This window comes from Ranitomeya imitator, chromosome 4 (assembly GCF_032444005.1).
Source record: "Ranitomeya imitator isolate aRanImi1 chromosome 4, aRanImi1.pri, whole genome shotgun sequence".
In the NCBI taxonomy this organism is placed as follows: domain Eukaryota; kingdom Metazoa; phylum Chordata; class Amphibia; order Anura; family Dendrobatidae; genus Ranitomeya; species Ranitomeya imitator.
In genome coordinates this window covers 147,579,860-147,598,024 of record NC_091285.1, presented here as the reverse complement: position 1 = coordinate 147,598,024, position 18,165 = coordinate 147,579,860, and the positions used below count along the sequence as shown (strand labels likewise).

General features: G+C 43.4%; 1 protein-coding gene across 1 annotated transcript in view; it reads left to right on the top strand.

The window, feature by feature from the left end:
- GDF9 (growth differentiation factor 9) overlaps nucleotides 1-17,599 on the top strand; it is a 44,308-nt gene extending 26,709 nt beyond the window's left edge. The window contains exon 2 of the mRNA XM_069761986.1: nucleotides 15,443-17,599. Within this exon, the coding sequence (XP_069618087.1) occupies nucleotides 15,443-16,365 (923 nt within the window). The 3' untranslated portion in view covers nucleotides 16,366-17,599. The remainder of the gene's footprint in view (nucleotides 1-15,442) is intronic.
- The last annotated feature ends 566 nt before the right edge of the window (nucleotides 17,600-18,165 follow it).

The window sequence follows — 18,165 nt, the reverse complement described above, 5'->3', positions numbered from 1 at the left end:
TTTACAAACCCTAACAGACTCTCCATTTGAACCAATAGATTCAATATCCATTAAATACCTAACCCTAAAAACGGTTCTCTTGGTAGCACTGACTTCAGCTAGGAGAATCAGTGACATCCAAGCTCTTTCTATAGATCCACCTTTCCTGCTAACTTTTCAGGATAAGTTGATTCTTAAATCAGACCCTTCCTAGCTCCCCAAGGTAGCGAAGAAATTCCATAGGTCACAAGAAATGGTCCTGCCCACCTTTTTCAGTAACCCTTCCACTCCTGAGGAATGTAAATATCACACGCTAGACGTTAAGAGTAGTTTTAAAATACATTGAAAGGACTAGGAGCTGGCGACAGTGTAGGGCTCTGTTTATATCCTTTCAGGGTCACAAGAAGCACCTTATCCCGGTGGATCAGGGAGTCTCACACTGGCTTACTCCGCGAGGAAAGAGAACCCTCCGGAAGGCATAACGGCACACTCTACCAGAGCTATGGCATCCTCCTGGGCTGAAAGAGGAGACGTCCCAATAGAAACCATATGTAAGGCGGCAACTTGGTCAGATCCTTCTACTTTATATAACCACTATAGGCTTGACCTATCGTCTACTTCTGACCTAGACTTTGGCAGGACTGTCCTCAGCACGGTGGTCCCCCCCCTAGGTGATGGTCTCTGAAAGATCTCCTGTAGGGTGCTGTCGTGGCGAGGGGTAAAAAGCCGGATTACTCACCGGTAATACTCTTTGTGAGTCCACGACCGCACCCTATTACATCCCTCCCTAGGTTAATATAGTATATACTAATAAAGTAAAATGTTCCTCTTACTAAATATAGTGCAAATAAGTTTAAACTTAAATAATGACATTTTGTCTAATACTGGCAGTCCTCCGGGTACTCTGAAATCAAAACTGAGGAGGAAAGGCGGACCGCCTCCCTTTATCTTTCTGTAGGTTTCCTGTTCCTGTGGGGCGGATCCCTCTCTCCTGTAGGGTGCTGTCGTGGACTCACTAAAAGAGTATTACCGGTGAGTAATCCGGCTTTTCCAAACTGTGTGATGGGGGCCATTGATCTAAAAGATGCTTATTATCATCTTCCTATCCATGACAGATACCAAAAATGCCTCAGGGTAGCAGTGACAATCAACAGCAAGATTCGTCATTTCCAGTACGCGGCCATGCCCTTTGGCCTTTCTACAGCGTCAAGGATCTTCACCAAGATAATGCTAGAGGTGATGGCCTATCTTCGCCAAAAGGAAACCTTAATTGTGCCCTATCTGGATGACTTTTTGGCCATAGGAAATTCAGTTACCCAATGTGCTAACAGTTTGGCTCGCGCAATTTCCTCTCTACAGGATCTAGGCTGGATAATCAATATCAAAAAATCCAGACTTACTCCACTTTCCCATCAGGCGTTCTTGGGATTCCATCTAGACTCCTTATCCCAAGTGTCTTCTGCCTCAGGTAAAGATACTACTGATCAGACACAAAGTCCTAGCCGCAATAAATAATCCACGTATATCCCTAAGACAAGCTATGTCATTACTAGGATCCCTTATCTCTTGTATACCTGCAGTGAAATGGGCTCAATATCATATCCGGACACTGCAACACCAGATTTTACAAGATAGACGGTTATTTGGTTGCCTGAATGCAAAAATAACCTTGTCACAGGAGGTTTTTATCTTCCTTAGCGTGGTGGCTAGATTCAAATCTTTTGATTGGTGTTCCATGGGTAATAACGCCATCTCATACCATAACCACTGATGCCAGTCCTCACGGATGGGGCGCTCATATGGGGAATGATTTTTGCCAAGGGTTATGGGACATGGAGGAAAGCTGCAACTCCTCTAACGTTAAAGAATTAAATGCAGTAAAATACACCTTATACCATTTTCTCCCACAGCTTCGGGGAAAAGACGTCAGAATCCTTTCCGACAACACCACCACAGTGGCGTATCTAAACAGGCAAGGAGGCACACGATCAGAGACTCTGATGTCTTCTGCTGCAGAGATCTTGAATCTAGCAGGAAGTCACCTGACATCCCTTACTGCACTTCACATAAGAGGGGGGAAAACAACCAGCAGGCAGACTTCTTAAGTCAACACACCTTGAAACAAGGGGAGCGGTGCCTAAACCAGCATATTTTTCAGGACAAAGTATCCCTATGGGGTCGTCCTCAAGTAGATCTCTTCGCCACAAGAAGAAACAAAAAAGTCCGGAGATTTGCCTCCTTATCTCCAGCGGATCATCCGGACATTCTGGACGCTCTCCAAGCCCCTTGGCAGTTCAGTCTGGCATACGCCTTTCCTCCAATCATATTACTACCCCAGGTCATATGCAAAATCAGGGAAGGAGCGAGAGTGATACTCATAGCTCCATTATGGCCCAAGAGACCATGGTTCTCATGGCTGCAAACCATGTCGGTCTCAGATCCTTGGGTCCTCCCCTCAGCACCCAATCTTCTTCCAGGGACCGTTTTTCCACCCTCAGGTGGATAACCTCCATCTGACGGCCTGGAATTTGAGAGGCAGATGCTAAAATCAAGGGGGTTCTCGGAGGGATTGATACACACACCTCCAGAGTAGAAAACCTTCCACTACAAAAATTTATACAAAAATATGGAAGAAATTCCTACAATTCCATACATCTCCAAACACGTCAGAAATTCCGATACAATCTATCCTGGAATTTCTTCAAAAGGAGAGAACTAGGTTTAACTGTAAACACCTTAAAGGTTCATGTTTCAGCACTAGGAGCCCTCTATGGCCATAACATCGCGGGGGATAGATGGGTATCCCGATTTATTACAGCCTGCAAATGAATAAATCCAGTTAATATACCTAGAATTCCACCCTGGGATCTAAACTTAGTTTTACAAGCCCTAACCGACTCTCCATTTGAACCAATAGATTCAATACCCATCAAAAGCCTATCACTAAAAACGGCTCTTGGTAGCACTGACTTCAGCTAGGAGAATCGGTGACATCCAAGCTTTCTATAGATCCACCTTTCCTGTTAACTTTTCAGGATAAGTTGATTCTTAAACCACACCCTTCCTACCTTCCCAAAGTAGCAAAGAAATTCCATACGTCACAAGAAATAATCTTACCCACTTTCTTCAGTAATCCATCCACTCCTGAAGAACAGAAGTACCACACTCTAGATGTTGAAAGAGTAGTGTTAAAGTACATTGAAAGGGCCAGTAGCTGGCGACGGTGTAGGGCTCTGTTAATTTCCTTCCAGGGTCACAAGAAGGGTCATGGAGTAACAAAAAGCACCTTATCCCGGTGGATCAGAGAGTCTTTCATACTGGCTTATTCCGCAAGGAAAGAAAACCCTCCGGAAGGCCTAACAGTGCACTCTACCAGAGCTATGGCATCCTCCTGGGCAGAAAGGGGAGAAGTCCCAATTGAGACTATATATGTAAGGCCGCAACTTGGTCAAATCCTTCTACCTTTTATAATCACTATAGGCTTGACCTATCATCAACTTCTGACCTAGACTTTGGCAGGACTGTCCTCAGCACGGTGGTGTCCCCCCCCCAGGTGATGGTCTCTGAAAGATCTCCAGTGGGGTGCTGTCATGGCGAAGAGTAAAAAGCCAGATTACTCAGCGGTAATGCTCTTTTAGGGAGTCCACGACAGCACCCTCTTGCATCCCTCCCTAGATTAATATAGTACATACTATTGAGTAAAATTCTTTTAATCATACATAAGCAAATAAGTTTGAAAAATGAAATAAATGATATTTGCCTAATACTGGCTGTCCTCCGGGTACTCTGAAATCAAAACTGAGAGGCGGACCGCCCCCTTTTATTTCTCTGTAGGTTTCCTGTTCCTGCAGGGCGGATCCCTCTCTCTCCAGTGGGGTGCTGTCATGGACTCACTAAAAGAGCATTACCGGTGAGTAATCCGGCTTATTCCCCCGACAATTCTCGCATATTTTTTCGGCTGAATGTTCCTTGCATGCATTTTGTCCGCAAGTAGAACAGAAACGCTCCGATTTTCTTTCCTCCTTTGCTGGACAAATATAGCAGCGCTTTTTTTCTTTGCTCTGGATGTTCCAGAAAGCGTATTCCACATCGGATCATTGCCTCTGTAATTTGCCTTGATAAGCATATCATGCTGCTTCTCTCCATCATAGTATGCAAACAAAGTTCCGTCAAAAATAGACGTCTCTTGTCTTTCCTGTTGGCATGGAATTTTGGATTAGTTTGACAATAAACAATGTAGCTATTGAGGGCTGACACATCAAGGATATTGGGGAAAAAAGGGCAACAGGCCAACGTTTAGTCTGCCTTTTGTATGAATACACTCCAATCATTTCGTCCATCTTGTCAACACCTCCTTTTCTTATTATAATGCAGTATGATTTCAGTTTTTTTTTTTTCCTGTCATTGGTGTCAATACTTCCATCATGATGCATTGTACTCAGTAATATCACAGATTTTTCTTTCTTGGCTTTATAAGACACCATTGTTGCTTGATTGCAGAAACCGAATACACTCTCGTAGATTGTTCGCTGTGCATTGTGCTTCATGATTGGAGGAATTTTGCGGCGGTTTGGCCTCATAGTACCAACAAGAGTGAGTTGCTTTTGAAGCAAAAAGTTGGCCATTTCAAAATTGGTAAAGTAATTATCCATTGTAATATTTCCTGAATCGAAAATTGGTAGAGCAAATGTTTTTACTATGTCGGAACATAGGTCTTTATGGACTGGAGCATCAGCTTCTTTGCCACAGTAAATCAGACCATTCATCCCATAATAGCTTGCTGAATCGCACATCCAGAAAATTTTTATGCCATACTTAGCTGGCTTACTGGGCATATACTGAATGAATTTGCAACGTCCCCTAAAGGCAAGAAGTTGCTCGTCCACTGTCACATTATCACTGGAATGGTAAAGCTTTGTACAGTTCATAATAAAAAGATTCCAGATATAGCTAATAGGGGCTAATTTATCGGTTGCCAACCTCACAGGGCGAGTTCTTTTCTTCAAAACTAAGGCATCTCCGAATACCCTCAAATCTATTGATGGACATAGTAGCTTTGTAGTGTGGATCTGCCTCCCTTCCAAGATCACATGACCATGTTGTCATGCAGAATCCACACTCTTCCCAGCAATAGCAGAGTCATAAAAGTTCTTCCCCAGCAACAATACAGACAAAAAGACTGAGTATCACATGTAAACCTAGTACAGGCCTAAAAGGCCCCAGGTGCGTGAATATGGGGTAGTCCCAAAAAAGGTTTATACCGAAATGTCTGTAACATAAAAATATATGAATAACTGGAAATTACTAATGACTATATACCTGAGGATTACCTAGATTTTCAAAATTCAAACTAAAGTACTTTTTCAGAAAATAGAAAACAAGTAACCTGGCAGGCCTGCGAGGCCCCAGGTATGCGTTCTAGGGTTAAGCTGACATCTTTTTTTTCTGTCTCTCTGTATTCCCCCTCCAGGCCAAAAAGAAGCAAAAATCCAAGCATAAGCAGTGCGCTTTATGCAGTCAGCCTCTCCCTGATTCCTACCCTAGGAAGCTTTTGCAAAGAATGCATCAGTGAAACCATGCAAGGTGCAACAATGTCGGTCACTGATATGCGTGCTATAATTAGAGAGGAGTTGCAAGCCATTACCCAGGCCTATACACTCCTAGAGCAGAAAGAGTAGCTTCCAGCTCAGAGTCTGATAATGATTAAGTAGTAGCCTCTGACTCCTCACACACATCGTCATCAGATATTGAAGGAAGATCATGCTTCCCCTTAGATGGTGTGGATAACTTAGTAAAGTCCATAAGAAACACTATTGGGTGTGAGGAAACAAAATATGCTCAAACTACGCAGGATATAATGTTTGTGGGCTTGGGAGAGGGAAAAAGGAGAGCTTTCCCAGGAATTCCGGCAGTTAAGACCCTGATAAAGAGGGAATGGGAAAGCGAGACCAAAGAAGCTTCCTCCCATCAGCCTCAAAAAGAAGATACCAATTTAGTGATGAGGAACTAATAACATGGACTAAGATCCCTAAGGTGGATGCAGCCATTGCCTCTACCTCAAAACAATCCACACTACCGGTGGAAGATGCAGGCCTGCTTTCTGATCCTCTTGACTGTAAAGCAGTCATCGTTAAAAAGGTCGTGAGAAGCTTCTATGGGCATATTTAAACCAGCAGTAGCCAGTACATGCACTGCCAGATCTATGCTCATATGGATTGATCAATTAGACCAGCAGATTGAACAGAGGGACTCGAGAGAACCTGCAGGATGCTATTCCTTTAGAGGGGCAGCAGCCTTTATGGCCCACACATCAGCTGATACACAAGCCTAGAAGCAAGATCAGTGGGTTAAGTAAATGCCAGACGAGCTCTGTGGATGAAGAATTGGAAAGGGGACACGCAGTTGAAATAAAAAATCTGCACTATCCCATGTGAGGGTGAGTTTCTCTTTGGGAAAGCCCTAGATGACATACTCAAGGCAAAAGAAAGCTGGCTTTTTCTGACCCCTCAATTCCTTTCTATTGGAGAACATTTAAATGGAGGCCATTTGGAAAAAGGAGGCAAGCAGTAAGAATGAGAGGCTACAAAGTAAGAGGAACAGAGGGGTACTATGTTTAGAGGACCTGCCTTCCGCAAAGACAATGAATAATAAAGTACCGGACACCCCAGTAGGGGGTAGACTAAAATTATTCTTCCCACAGTAGGCAAAAATAACAAGTAGTTCGTGGATCTTGAATATTAGGGAAGGAATTAAAATAGATTTCCTTCAAATTCCCCATGACTCATTTATTAGAACATCCCTCATCTCGCCAATACAACAAAGCCCTTGAAATAGAAATCCAAAGTCTATTAAGCAAAAGGGTCTTGGTTAAAGTTCCAGAGGGGCAAGAAGGTAGAGGTTTTTACACTCCATTATTCCTAATCCCTAAGCCCGATGGTTCATTCAGAAAAATTATAAACCTGAAAAAGCTTAATACATTTATTCGGAATCCTAAATTTAAGATGGAATCAATCAGATCCATAATTTGGCCCCTTTTCCCAAATTGCATGATGGTGGGCATGGATCTTAAAGATGCATATTACCATCTCCCTATCCATGAGATATCAAAGATACTTCAGGGTTGCAGTGACATTCGAAGGCCAAATCTGTCACTTCCAGTATACAGCCATGCCCTTTGGCCTCTCTACAGCACAAGAATCTTCACCAAAGTGATGTTAGAGGTGATGGCCTATCTTCGTCAAAGACACCTTAATTGTCCCTTGCCTTCATGACTTTTTAGTCCTTGGAAATTCAGCTGTCCAGTGTGCTAAACGTTTAGCTTACATGGTCTCATCTTTACAGGATTTAGGCTGGATCATCAACTTCAAGAAATCCAGACTTATCCCACATTCCCTCCTGACGTTTTTAGGGTTCTATCTAGATTCCACAAGCCAAAGATGCCTTACTTCCTCAGGTAAAAATATTGCTCACTAAAAAAAGTGAAAGCCGCAATAAACAAACCTTGAATGTCTCTAAGGCAGCAATGTCCTTGTTAGGATCCCTTACTTCCTGTACCCCAGCTGTCCAGTGGGCACAACACCATACCCGGATGCTGCAACATCAGATCCTTCGAGAGGAGAAACTACTTCTTGGCCACCAAGAAAATTATCTTATCCCAGGAAGTCCTAGCTTCTCTAGTGTGGTGGTTGGGTAGTAAACTTTTGGCGGGTGGTGTCCCTTAGGTAATAACACAATCCCATACTTTAACTACCGATGCTAGTCCCCATGGATGGGGTGCTCATATGGGAAATAGCTTCTGCCAAGGGGTATGGAATAAAGAATTCTGACATTCATCTAACTTAAAAGGGCTAAATGCAGTAAATCATGCATTACATCATTTTCTTCCACAGCTTCGAGGAAAACCTACCAGAATCTTGTCAGGCCACACTACAACAGTGGCATATCTAAACCAACAAGGGGGTACTTTATCAGACGCTCTGGCTTTCGCAGGAAAGATCTTGAACTTGGCCAAAGGAGCTGCTGCTTTCTTGGCTGAAGCATAAGCGGACTGTCAGGCTGGCCGCCAGGTTGTCAGTCTTCTCTAATGCAGCCCAGGGAGCCCTCTGACTTAAAGGTACCGTCACACTAAGCGACGCTGCAGCGATACCGACAATGATCCGGATCGCTGCAGCGTCGCTGTTTGGTCGCTGGAGAGCGGTCACACAGACAGCTCTCCAGCGACCAGCGATGCCGGTAACCAGGGTAAACATCGGGTTACTAAGCGCAGGGCCGCGCTTAGTAACCCAATGTTTACCCTGGTTACCATCGTTAAAGTAAAAAAAACAACCACTACATACTTACCTACCGCTGTCTGTCCCCGGCGCTGTGCTTCTCTGCTCTGGCTGTGAGCGCCGGGCAGCCGGAAAGCAGAGCGGTGACGTCACCGCTCTGCTTTCCGGCTGCCCGGCGCTCACAGCCAGAGCAGAGAAGCACAGCGCCGGGGACAGACAGCGGTAGGTAAGTATGTAGTGGTTGTTTTTTTTCTTTAACGATGGTAACCAGGGTAAACATTGGGTTGCTAAGCACGGCCCTGCGCTTAGTAACCCGATGTTTACCCTGGTTACCAGCGAAGACATCGCTGAATCGGCATCACACACGCCGATTCAGCGATGTCAGCGGGAGATCCAGCGACGAAACAAAGTTCTGGACTTTCTTCCCCGACCAGCGATATCACAGCAGGGGCCTGATCGCTGCTGCCTGTCACACTGGACGATATCGCTAGCCAGGACACTGCAACATCACGGATCGCTAGCGATATCGTCTAGTGTGACGATACCTTAAGTGTTGGTCAGGAGCTCTCAAGACAAATTCAAGACTTTGCTCCATTCCCAGAGTTGCAGTGGGAATTTTTATCAGCTGAAAACTCTCTAAAAGGGAATTTAGAAGGGCAGATAACCTTTTAATCAGAAATGGTACTTTCTTTAGAATGGTGGTTGAGGATAAACAACCTAACCCGTGGCATTGTGTGGGTGATTTCAATCTCTCAGGTTCTGACCAGATGCAAGCCCCAGGAGTTGGAGGGGCTCATCTGAATGACCAGATAGCTCAAGGTATCAGGACAGGGGACCTAAGATCAGTATCCTTAAACATGAAGGAACTATTGCAGTGAAGTTCACCCTTCTAGAATTTTTGAACACTCTCCAGGGACACCATGTAAGAGTATTCAGAAAACCGGGTTGTGGTAGCATACTTAAATCACCAGGGTGGAAGCAACAAGATCCATTTTTCAGTTAGCTGAGGACAACTTGGGGTCTTTTTCTGCAGTCCACATAAAAGGGACAAAAAATCGCAGGGTGGACTTCCTGCATCGGATCCAGATGAGAAAGGGCGAGTGGGAACAGAATCAGTGGTCGATCAGATTGCAGAAAGGTGGGGACATCCTTCCATAGATCTATTTGCCAATAGTCAGAACAGGAATGTAGCCTATTTCTGCTCAATTGTTCCCAAAGGTAACCCCATAGTGTTAGATGCCTTGATTCCATGGGACCACAGTCTAACCTATGCCTTTCCCCAATTTACCTGATTCTAGTGGTTGAGGAAAATCCGGTAACACAGGGCAGAAGTGATCTTAATAGTCCCCTTCTGGCCAAAGAGGATGCAATTTTCTTGGCTGAAGAGGATGTCCATTTGACCCCTGGGTACTTCCAGAGCTTCTGGACCTTCTTTCCCAGGGACGATTCTTCATCCACTGGTACAAGCTTACACATGACAGCCTGAAATTTGAGGGCTCTCCTGAGTAATAAGGGATTTTCCCCGACCTTTAATCTCTGTTGCTACAAAGTAGAAAACCCGTAACCACCAAACTGTATGGGAAAACATTGTGAAAGTTACTTTCAGGTTTCAAGCTAGGAGGGGTTCCACTAACGGCCATCTTGGAGTTCTTACAGAAGGGATTGGAACGGGGGCTAGCTGCAAGTACTTAAAAGGTTCAAATATCTGCATTGGGAGCCCAATACAATCATGACCTGGCTGGGAATTGGTGGATATCCAGGTTCATCAAAGCATCGGCCAGGTCTAGACCATACCCTCTTGGAATACTATTCCTTGGGATTTAAAACTGGGTCTTGCAGCCCTAACCAAACCTCCTTTCGAGCCTCTGGCAGAGGCTTCGCTGAGAATCCTGTCCCTTAAGACATCACATTTAGTAGCGCCAATGTCAGCTCGTAGGGTCAACGACATCCAGTCATTATTTTCTAGCCCTTCACAAAAAATATTGGAGGATAGGGTTAATCTTAAGACTGACCCAGCCTACCTATCGAAAGTGAAGTTGCATTTCCATAGCTCTCAGATCTTCCTCGCTACATTTGGTCCCAATCCCAAGAACCGGGAAGAGTATTGAATGCGCTAGACGTCAGATGCCTAATCCAATAATCCAATACCTAGCTGCCACACAAGACTGTAGGGAGGATAGGTCTTTGTGTGCTTTCAGGGTCCTCAAAAGGGCAAAAAGCTTCAAAGGGTGCACTGGCAAGATGGGTAAGGGATGCCATCGCCCTGTCATACGCCTCACGTGGGTGGCCCCTGGAGAAACTGAAAGCTCATTTGACGAGGGCAGTGGCAGCCTCCTGGACAGAAAGAACCAGTGCCTCAATAGAGCAGATGTGTAGAGCCGCTATATGGTCTTCCCCCTCTACATTCTTCAATCACTATTGGCTGGATCTAGCCTCTTCTTCAGACTTTACGTTTGGTAGAAGGGTTCTGGAAGGAGTAGTCTCTCCCTAATAGTCTCTGCAATTCTCACTATGGTGCAATCATGGCAGGAGGAGAAAGACTTGGGTACTTACCGTTAATGGGATTTCTCAGAGCCCATGATGGCACCCATACATTCCCTCCCTTCACGTGTTTGCACACTTTTTTTTATTTTTGTTGTTTTCATTATTTATATTTAGTTACATGGTATTTCTGTTAAGCTTCATAGTAACATAGTAACATAGTAACATAGTTAGTAAGGCCGAAAAAAGACATTTGTCCATCCAGTTCAGCCTATATTCCATCATAATAAATACCCAGATCTACGTCCTTCTACAGAACCTAATAATTGTATGATACAATATTGTTCTGCTCCAGGAAGACATCCAGGCCTCTCTTGAACCCCTCGACTGAGTTCGCCATCACCACCTCCTCAGGCAAGCAATTCCAGATTCTCACTGCCCTAACAGTAAAGAATCCTCTTCTATGTTGGTGGAAAAACCTTCTCTCCTCCAGACGCAAAGAATGCCCCCTTGTGCCCGTCACCTTCCTTGGTATAAACAGATCCTCAGCGAGATATTTGTATTGTCCCCTTATATACTTATACATGGTTATTAGATCGCCCCTCATTCGTCTTTTTTCTAGACTAAATAATCCTAATTTCGCTAATCTATCTGGGTATTGTAGTTCTCCCATCCCCTTTATTAATTTTGTTGCCCTCCTTTGTACTCTCTCTAGTTCCATTATATCCTTCCTGAGCACCGGTGCCCAAAACTGGACACAGTACTCCATGTGCGGTCTAACTAGGGATTTGTACAGAGGCAGTATAATGCTCTCATCATGTGTATCCAGACCTCTTTTAATGCACCCCATGATCCTGTTTGCCTTGGCAGCTGCTGCCTGGCACTGGCTGCTCCAGGTAAGTTTATCATTAACTAGGATCCCCAAGTCCTTCTCCCTGTCAGATTTACCCAGTGGTTTCCCGTTCAGTGTGTAATGGTGATATTGATTCCCTCTTCCCATGTGTATAACCTTACATTTATCATTGTTAAACCTCATCTGCCACCTTTCAGCCCAAGTTTCCAACTTATCCAGATCCATCTGTAGCAGAATACTATCTTCTCTTGTATTAACTGCTTTACATAGTTTTGTATCATCTGCAAATATCGATATTTTACTGTGTAAACCTTCTACCAGATCATTAATGAATATGTTGAAGAGAACAGGTCCCAATACTGACCCCTGCGGTACCCCACTGGTCACAGCGACCCAGTTAGAGACTATACCATTTATAACCACCCTCTGCTTTCTATCACTAAGCCAGTTACCAACCCATTTACACACATTTTCCCCCAGACCAAGCATTCTCATTTTGTGTACCAACCTCTTGTGCGGCACGGTATCAAACGCTTTGGAAAAATCGAGATATACCACGTCCAATGACTCACCGTGGTCCAGCCTATAGCTTACCTCTTCATAAAAACTGATTAGATTGGTTTGACAGGAGCGATTTCTCATAAACCCATGCTGATATGGAGTTAAACAGTTATTCTCATTGAGATAATCCAGAATAACATCCCTCAGAAACCCTTCAAATATTTTACCAACAATAGAGGTTAGACTTACTGGCCTATAATTTCCAGGTTCACTTTTAGAGCCCTTTTTGAATATTGGCACCACATTTGCTATGCGCCAGTCCTGCGGAACAGACCCTGTCGCTATAGAGTCACTAAAAATAAGAAATAATGGTTTATCTATTACATTACTTAGTTCTCTTAGTACTCGTGGGTGTATGCCATCCGGACCCGGAGATTTATCTATTTTAATCTTATTTAGCCGGTTTCGCACCTCTTCTTGGGTTAGATTGGTGACCCTTAATATAGGGTTTTCATTGTTTCTTGGGATTTCACCTAGCATTTCATTTTCCACCGTGAATACCGTGGAGAAGAAGGTGTTTAATATGTTAGTAATGTTGAATATTCTATTAACCTGGAGGTCCTCTCGTGCTCTGTAATCAACTGATGTGGGAGAGAGGTACTACCCTTCTTTTTCTGAAGGTTTCCAGTCCTTGAAGGGCGGATCCCCTCTCTCCATGGTGCCATCATGGGCTCTGAGAAATCCTGCTACCGGTATGTCACTATGGCTTTTACACTTATACCGGTACATAACTGCCTGGATACTTGTTTTTTTTTTTTAATACGGATTCTGCTTTTATTGGTGTATAGACATCCACCATTCATTGTGGTACAGTACCCTATGTACCAATAAACAGGGACAAGGAATATATTTTTGGTCATGAATACCGGTTAATGTAGATTGATGTACATTGGGAAAAAAATGTGATCTTAAACGTATGGAATTCAGAATTTGGAGTGCTATGCTGATGTTCTAGACTGTGATGACACTACTTTTTAGTGTTTTTTTTGTTCATGTGTAAATGTGGACTGTTCATGGAACAAAATAAGACCTCCCCTGACAATGAGCCCTAACATGTCTTTCGGAGCAAAAAATATAAGACCCCGTCTCATTTTTGGAGGGAGAAACTGTATATCTTTGGTATTGCTCTTGAGTGCTACCTAGAGAGATATACTGGAAAAGAGGAATTAGACCTACCAGTAGTTCTATTTCCATGTAGTTCCTAAGGAAAGCGCTGTTATTTCCCTTATATCTCAATTTTGTAAGTTTGCACAAGATCAATCTTTCTATCTCATTCACTGTCACCAGAGGTGTAGCTAGGGTTTTGGTTCGGGGGGGAGATGAAGCTTCTGAGTGGCCCCTAACCAGGTAACTTTGATTACAACTCGGTGACACACCGGAATAGTGGAGGAGAACCTCAGCAGATGACTGCGCTATTACTGAAGATGATCTCTATATAAAGACCAACATGGATATTACCACCATATGGTCAGTGGTTGATACCAGTCCTACAGAACATATAAGAGATCACAGCACAGTTAAAGATAATGACTTACCGCTGATGATCTTTCTGGTGGAATCGTTCACTTTTCCCATCTTTTCCATCTGGCCCAGACCGACATGACAACTTCTTCCAGCCAGGACTCTGCTGCAGAGAATACACCAAAGACACATTTCACTTCTCACATTCCAGCCATCATGATCTATTCCCAATCTGCACAAACTCCTTATCTTGCTAATACCCCAATACTGAGCCGCTGCAGCCATATGCCGCTATTACTGCACCTGCTGTGTGGTTCTCTGTGGCCTCTAAATTCTAAAGCAACTCTCTATAATATAGTAATGCCAGGTGCGAGTGCCCTAGAAAACGGTACCCATATTTTGCCATATTTTCCTCCCTAGAAAGTAATGATGCCCTGTGTGCTCCTTTAAGTCACAGTAACCAGAGTTCCCCTATAACAATAAGTGCCCACTTTACATTTAATAATGTCCCGAGTCTCCCCTATACAGCTCTGCTATACAGTATGATCTCGCATACAGTATAATGCCCCCTCACTGTATAGTACCACCCACAGTATACTGACCCCTTAGTAGCCCCCAAACTGTTTGATGGCTCCAACACTGAGGGCCCCTTCACTGTAATCACCACACTGTACGATGGCCCCCTCACTGTAATCTCCACACTGTATGATGGCCTCCTAGACAGCCTCCATATCGTATAATGCACCAGATCATCCGAAATATAGTATACTGCACTCCCCATAGGCAGACTATAGCATAATGCAGACCCTGTAGCACAAGGCAGCACCCCCATAGGCAGACCCTGTAGCACAAGGCAGCACCCCCATAGGCAGACCCTGTAACAAAGCAGAACCCCATAAGCAGACCCTGTAGCACAAAGCCACTCCCCATAGGCAGACCCTGTATCACAAGGCAGCACCCCCATAGGCAGACCCTGTAGTATAAGGCAACACCCCATAAAAAATACCTCTTGCTCCCGCTCATCTCCTGACAGCGGGCGCCGGGTGGTGATGTCATCGCGCCCGCTGTCAGTGTCTGCATCGGTGACATCAGCCGCTGACAGAGGATGATGGGAGGAGCACAGCGCTCCTTCCCTCACCAATGTGGCCAACTGTATCGGCTAAATGCTACGCTACTGATTGTCACAATGACTTGAGACCGAACTGAAAGCTGTTAAATTGTTTATCTTGCATAGGAGTTTCTAATGGCACATGTAGACCATTTGCATCCATCCTTCAGTAGTAATTTGAAAGACAAAGGGTGGAGGTGAGAGGGAGTCCTTTTTAACCTGTTATCCTGTCCTGTCATAGGTCAAGGAAGAACAACCTGCTGGTGTGATGTCCTGAGGGACTACTTGGAAATGGGAAAGACCTTACTAATTCTGTTTGTTTGTTTTTTTTTTTTTAAATTCAGTTTTACCTCTGTGTCCTTTGAACCCATACTTACTTCACTTTAGACCTCCCCACTATAGCTTCAAAATAATGCACACTTCATGAATGAATAGCGCAAAATAAAAGTGCTTTTTATTTGGTCTTTAACAGATCTGGCACAAGAAATTGCAAATAGTTTTAAAACATCACATGTTTGCCTAGAAATGCACAAAATGAAAAACTTTGGCAGAAACCTTCCTCCAGAGAAGGACTTGAGTGGGATGCGTCAAAAAATGAGACATTTGGAAAGTTTTTCATGAATATGCCAAAAACATCTGGATATTTGTGTATGTTGTGTGCAACACGGCTGAGGTAAATCTTTCCTCCATGATTGAACCGGTTTATAAATCTATTTTCTTTTAATTTAGGACATAAATACCTGGACGTGACTTATAATGTTGACAGCGTATCTCTCCTGGAGCAGAACCTTCGATCTGTCTTGCTTTACTCTGTTAACAAGCAGTATTCCTCCTCCAACATCACCTGCATTTGTGCCCTTGAAATCACTGCTGGTGAAGTTACAAACCCAACCTGTCCTGGAGTCCCTCAGGCGTTTGAATTCCAGTTACGGAACAGACAGAGATGGGTTGAGATTGACGTAACTGCTTTCCTCCAACCATTAATTTCAAGCAGGCAAATTATTAATCTGTCTGTTAATTTGACTTGCCTGTGGAACAAGCACCATCACATCTTTGGGATTACGGGACCTCTACAATTGACAAGATCTCCACCATGTCTACTTCTGTATTTAAATGACACAAGCAACATGGCCTATCACCGAAGAAAAATGCATGTGGAACCTCTAACCTTTTCTATTGTACCAATTCTTTCTCACCTAAATGAGCTACCAGAAAGCATACCAGCAACTAAAGTGTCTCGCCATCGTAGGGGCCAAGATGTTGAAACAAACAGCCCGACTGTAGAATTAATGCCATACAATTTCAGTAAATTTTTAAGAGAATTTGTGTACCATCAAAATGAATGTGAACTTCACAAGTTTCGACTCAGCTTTAGTCAGCTTAACTGGGATAAATGGATCCTGGCACCACATCGATACAGTCCAGATTACTGTAAAGGAGATTGCCCCAGGGTGGTTGGCCAGAAGTATGGCTCTCCAGTGCACACAATTGTTCAAAATATCATCTATGAAAAAGTGGACTCGTCCATTCCACGGCCCTCTTGTGTCCCATCTCAATATCGACCTATGAGTGTACTTACGATTGAACCTGATAACTCTATTGCTTACAAAGAGTATCAAGATATGATTGCAACTAGATGTACATGCCGTTAACACGCCATTAATGCTACTTTAGTACTGTTCCCAACTGTTTCTTGTGATTTCAGGTTTAATAGTAACCTAGGAGCACTGATGTTTCCCTAAATGGAGTATCGTATATTATACAACCATGCAGAATCGAAAGAAAAAAAGTCGTAATCTAGATTTTGTAATGTTATAATTTATCAAACAGAGTACTAACTGGACCCCTATTCACATTTTTGTTGTTGTTTTCTGCCATTGGTTTATATTTGGGGAAACCCCTCTAGAAAAGTTTTTCTGCCATGCGGGCCACGTGTGCAGTGAGAGGGACTCAATGATGCAAATTGAGTGTTTTTCGCTTTAAAATATATTTTAATGCTCCAGTGTTGTAGATTTTAATAGCTAAAGGTCCCTAGATGCCAAGAAGGAGGTTTTAAGGTTAAGGTAACTTTTTAAATGTTTTTTTATTTTTAAAGAGCAGGACAAATGGTTGTCCAAGGGACAACTACCTTCCTTCCGCAATGGTTTCCAGGGGAAAAAAGTTGTCTGAATTTAAGACAACCTCCTTTATACAACACATTAATACCTTCTTATGCACATTGTAATTAGTGCTATGTCTTATTGCACTTATGCTAAATGAATGAGGCCAATTCTTTTACATGCAAAGTGGTAGCATTTGGATGATGTTTTTGAAGTTACAACTGGGTAGACTGATATGTATATTGTGTAACTTTAGAAATGTCTTTAGGGATGTCTAAAAATTTAATATGGCAGTATGTAAATATTTTCCCAGATATTAACTCCTTGACATTTTTCCAGTGAGTCCTCATTTGTTCATCCCAGCCATGAACATTAAAAATAATCTCTATTCTAGTCTTCAATATTTCATGTCTAAACATGAGACTCTTAAGAGGTTTATTGAAGTACCCTCAAATTCAGCTTGAGGTGCCTCCTATGAAAATGAGTAAATATGTATTAGCACTTTCTAGTTTATATGGAAGGGAGGGGGGATATTGCCCCGGCTTGCGCTGCGCTTTAACACTTTTTTTTAAAGCGGTTTAGGTAGAAATACAAGTTGTATGGGCACATGGCGACAATTTCATGTTTGCTTTGAGCAGATTGTGCATTTTTTGCTGCACTTCAATCCTGCCTACTAAAATGATGGAAAACTAAAAATGAAGGCACAATGACACCATGAATATTTCTGGTAGACCAAATAACAATGTTAGCTATCACTATGCACAAAATTAAAGGGGATAATGCAAAATCTGTCTTGTGTCATTATTTAGTGTGCAGAAATTTAAATAAAAGTAACGCATTTACACCCCTGCATCTCTCACAACCCATGATTCACAGTCCTGGGTGTACCAGCCCAAACTCAAAAGCCTCATGGTCATTTACGAGGCTGTTTGGTTCAGAAGACACGTGGCCAGTGTGCACACATGGTTTATATTATAGACATGATGAGTGGATCTGGTGTTAAAAAGTCCAATATACTGGGTTTTTCAGATAAGGACACTTCTGTTTAGTGGTATAGTCTTTTCATTTTCAAGTAAATCCCAGGATTATCCTAAAACTTCAGACTACAACAGTCATCAGGTTATTGGATGTGATTTTTTTCTCTTCGCCATGACAGCACCCACTGAGAGAGAGGGGATCTGCCCCTAGGAACAGGAAACCCTACGGAGAGATAAAAGGGGCGGTCCCTCTCGCTCCCACAGTTTTTGGTTTCCTGTTCCTACGGGAAGATCCACGGAGAAGAGGATTCCCAGCCTGGACGCCGCTTGCGCAGTTTACCTGTGAGGACGGCAAGGGCTCCAGGACTGGATGCAG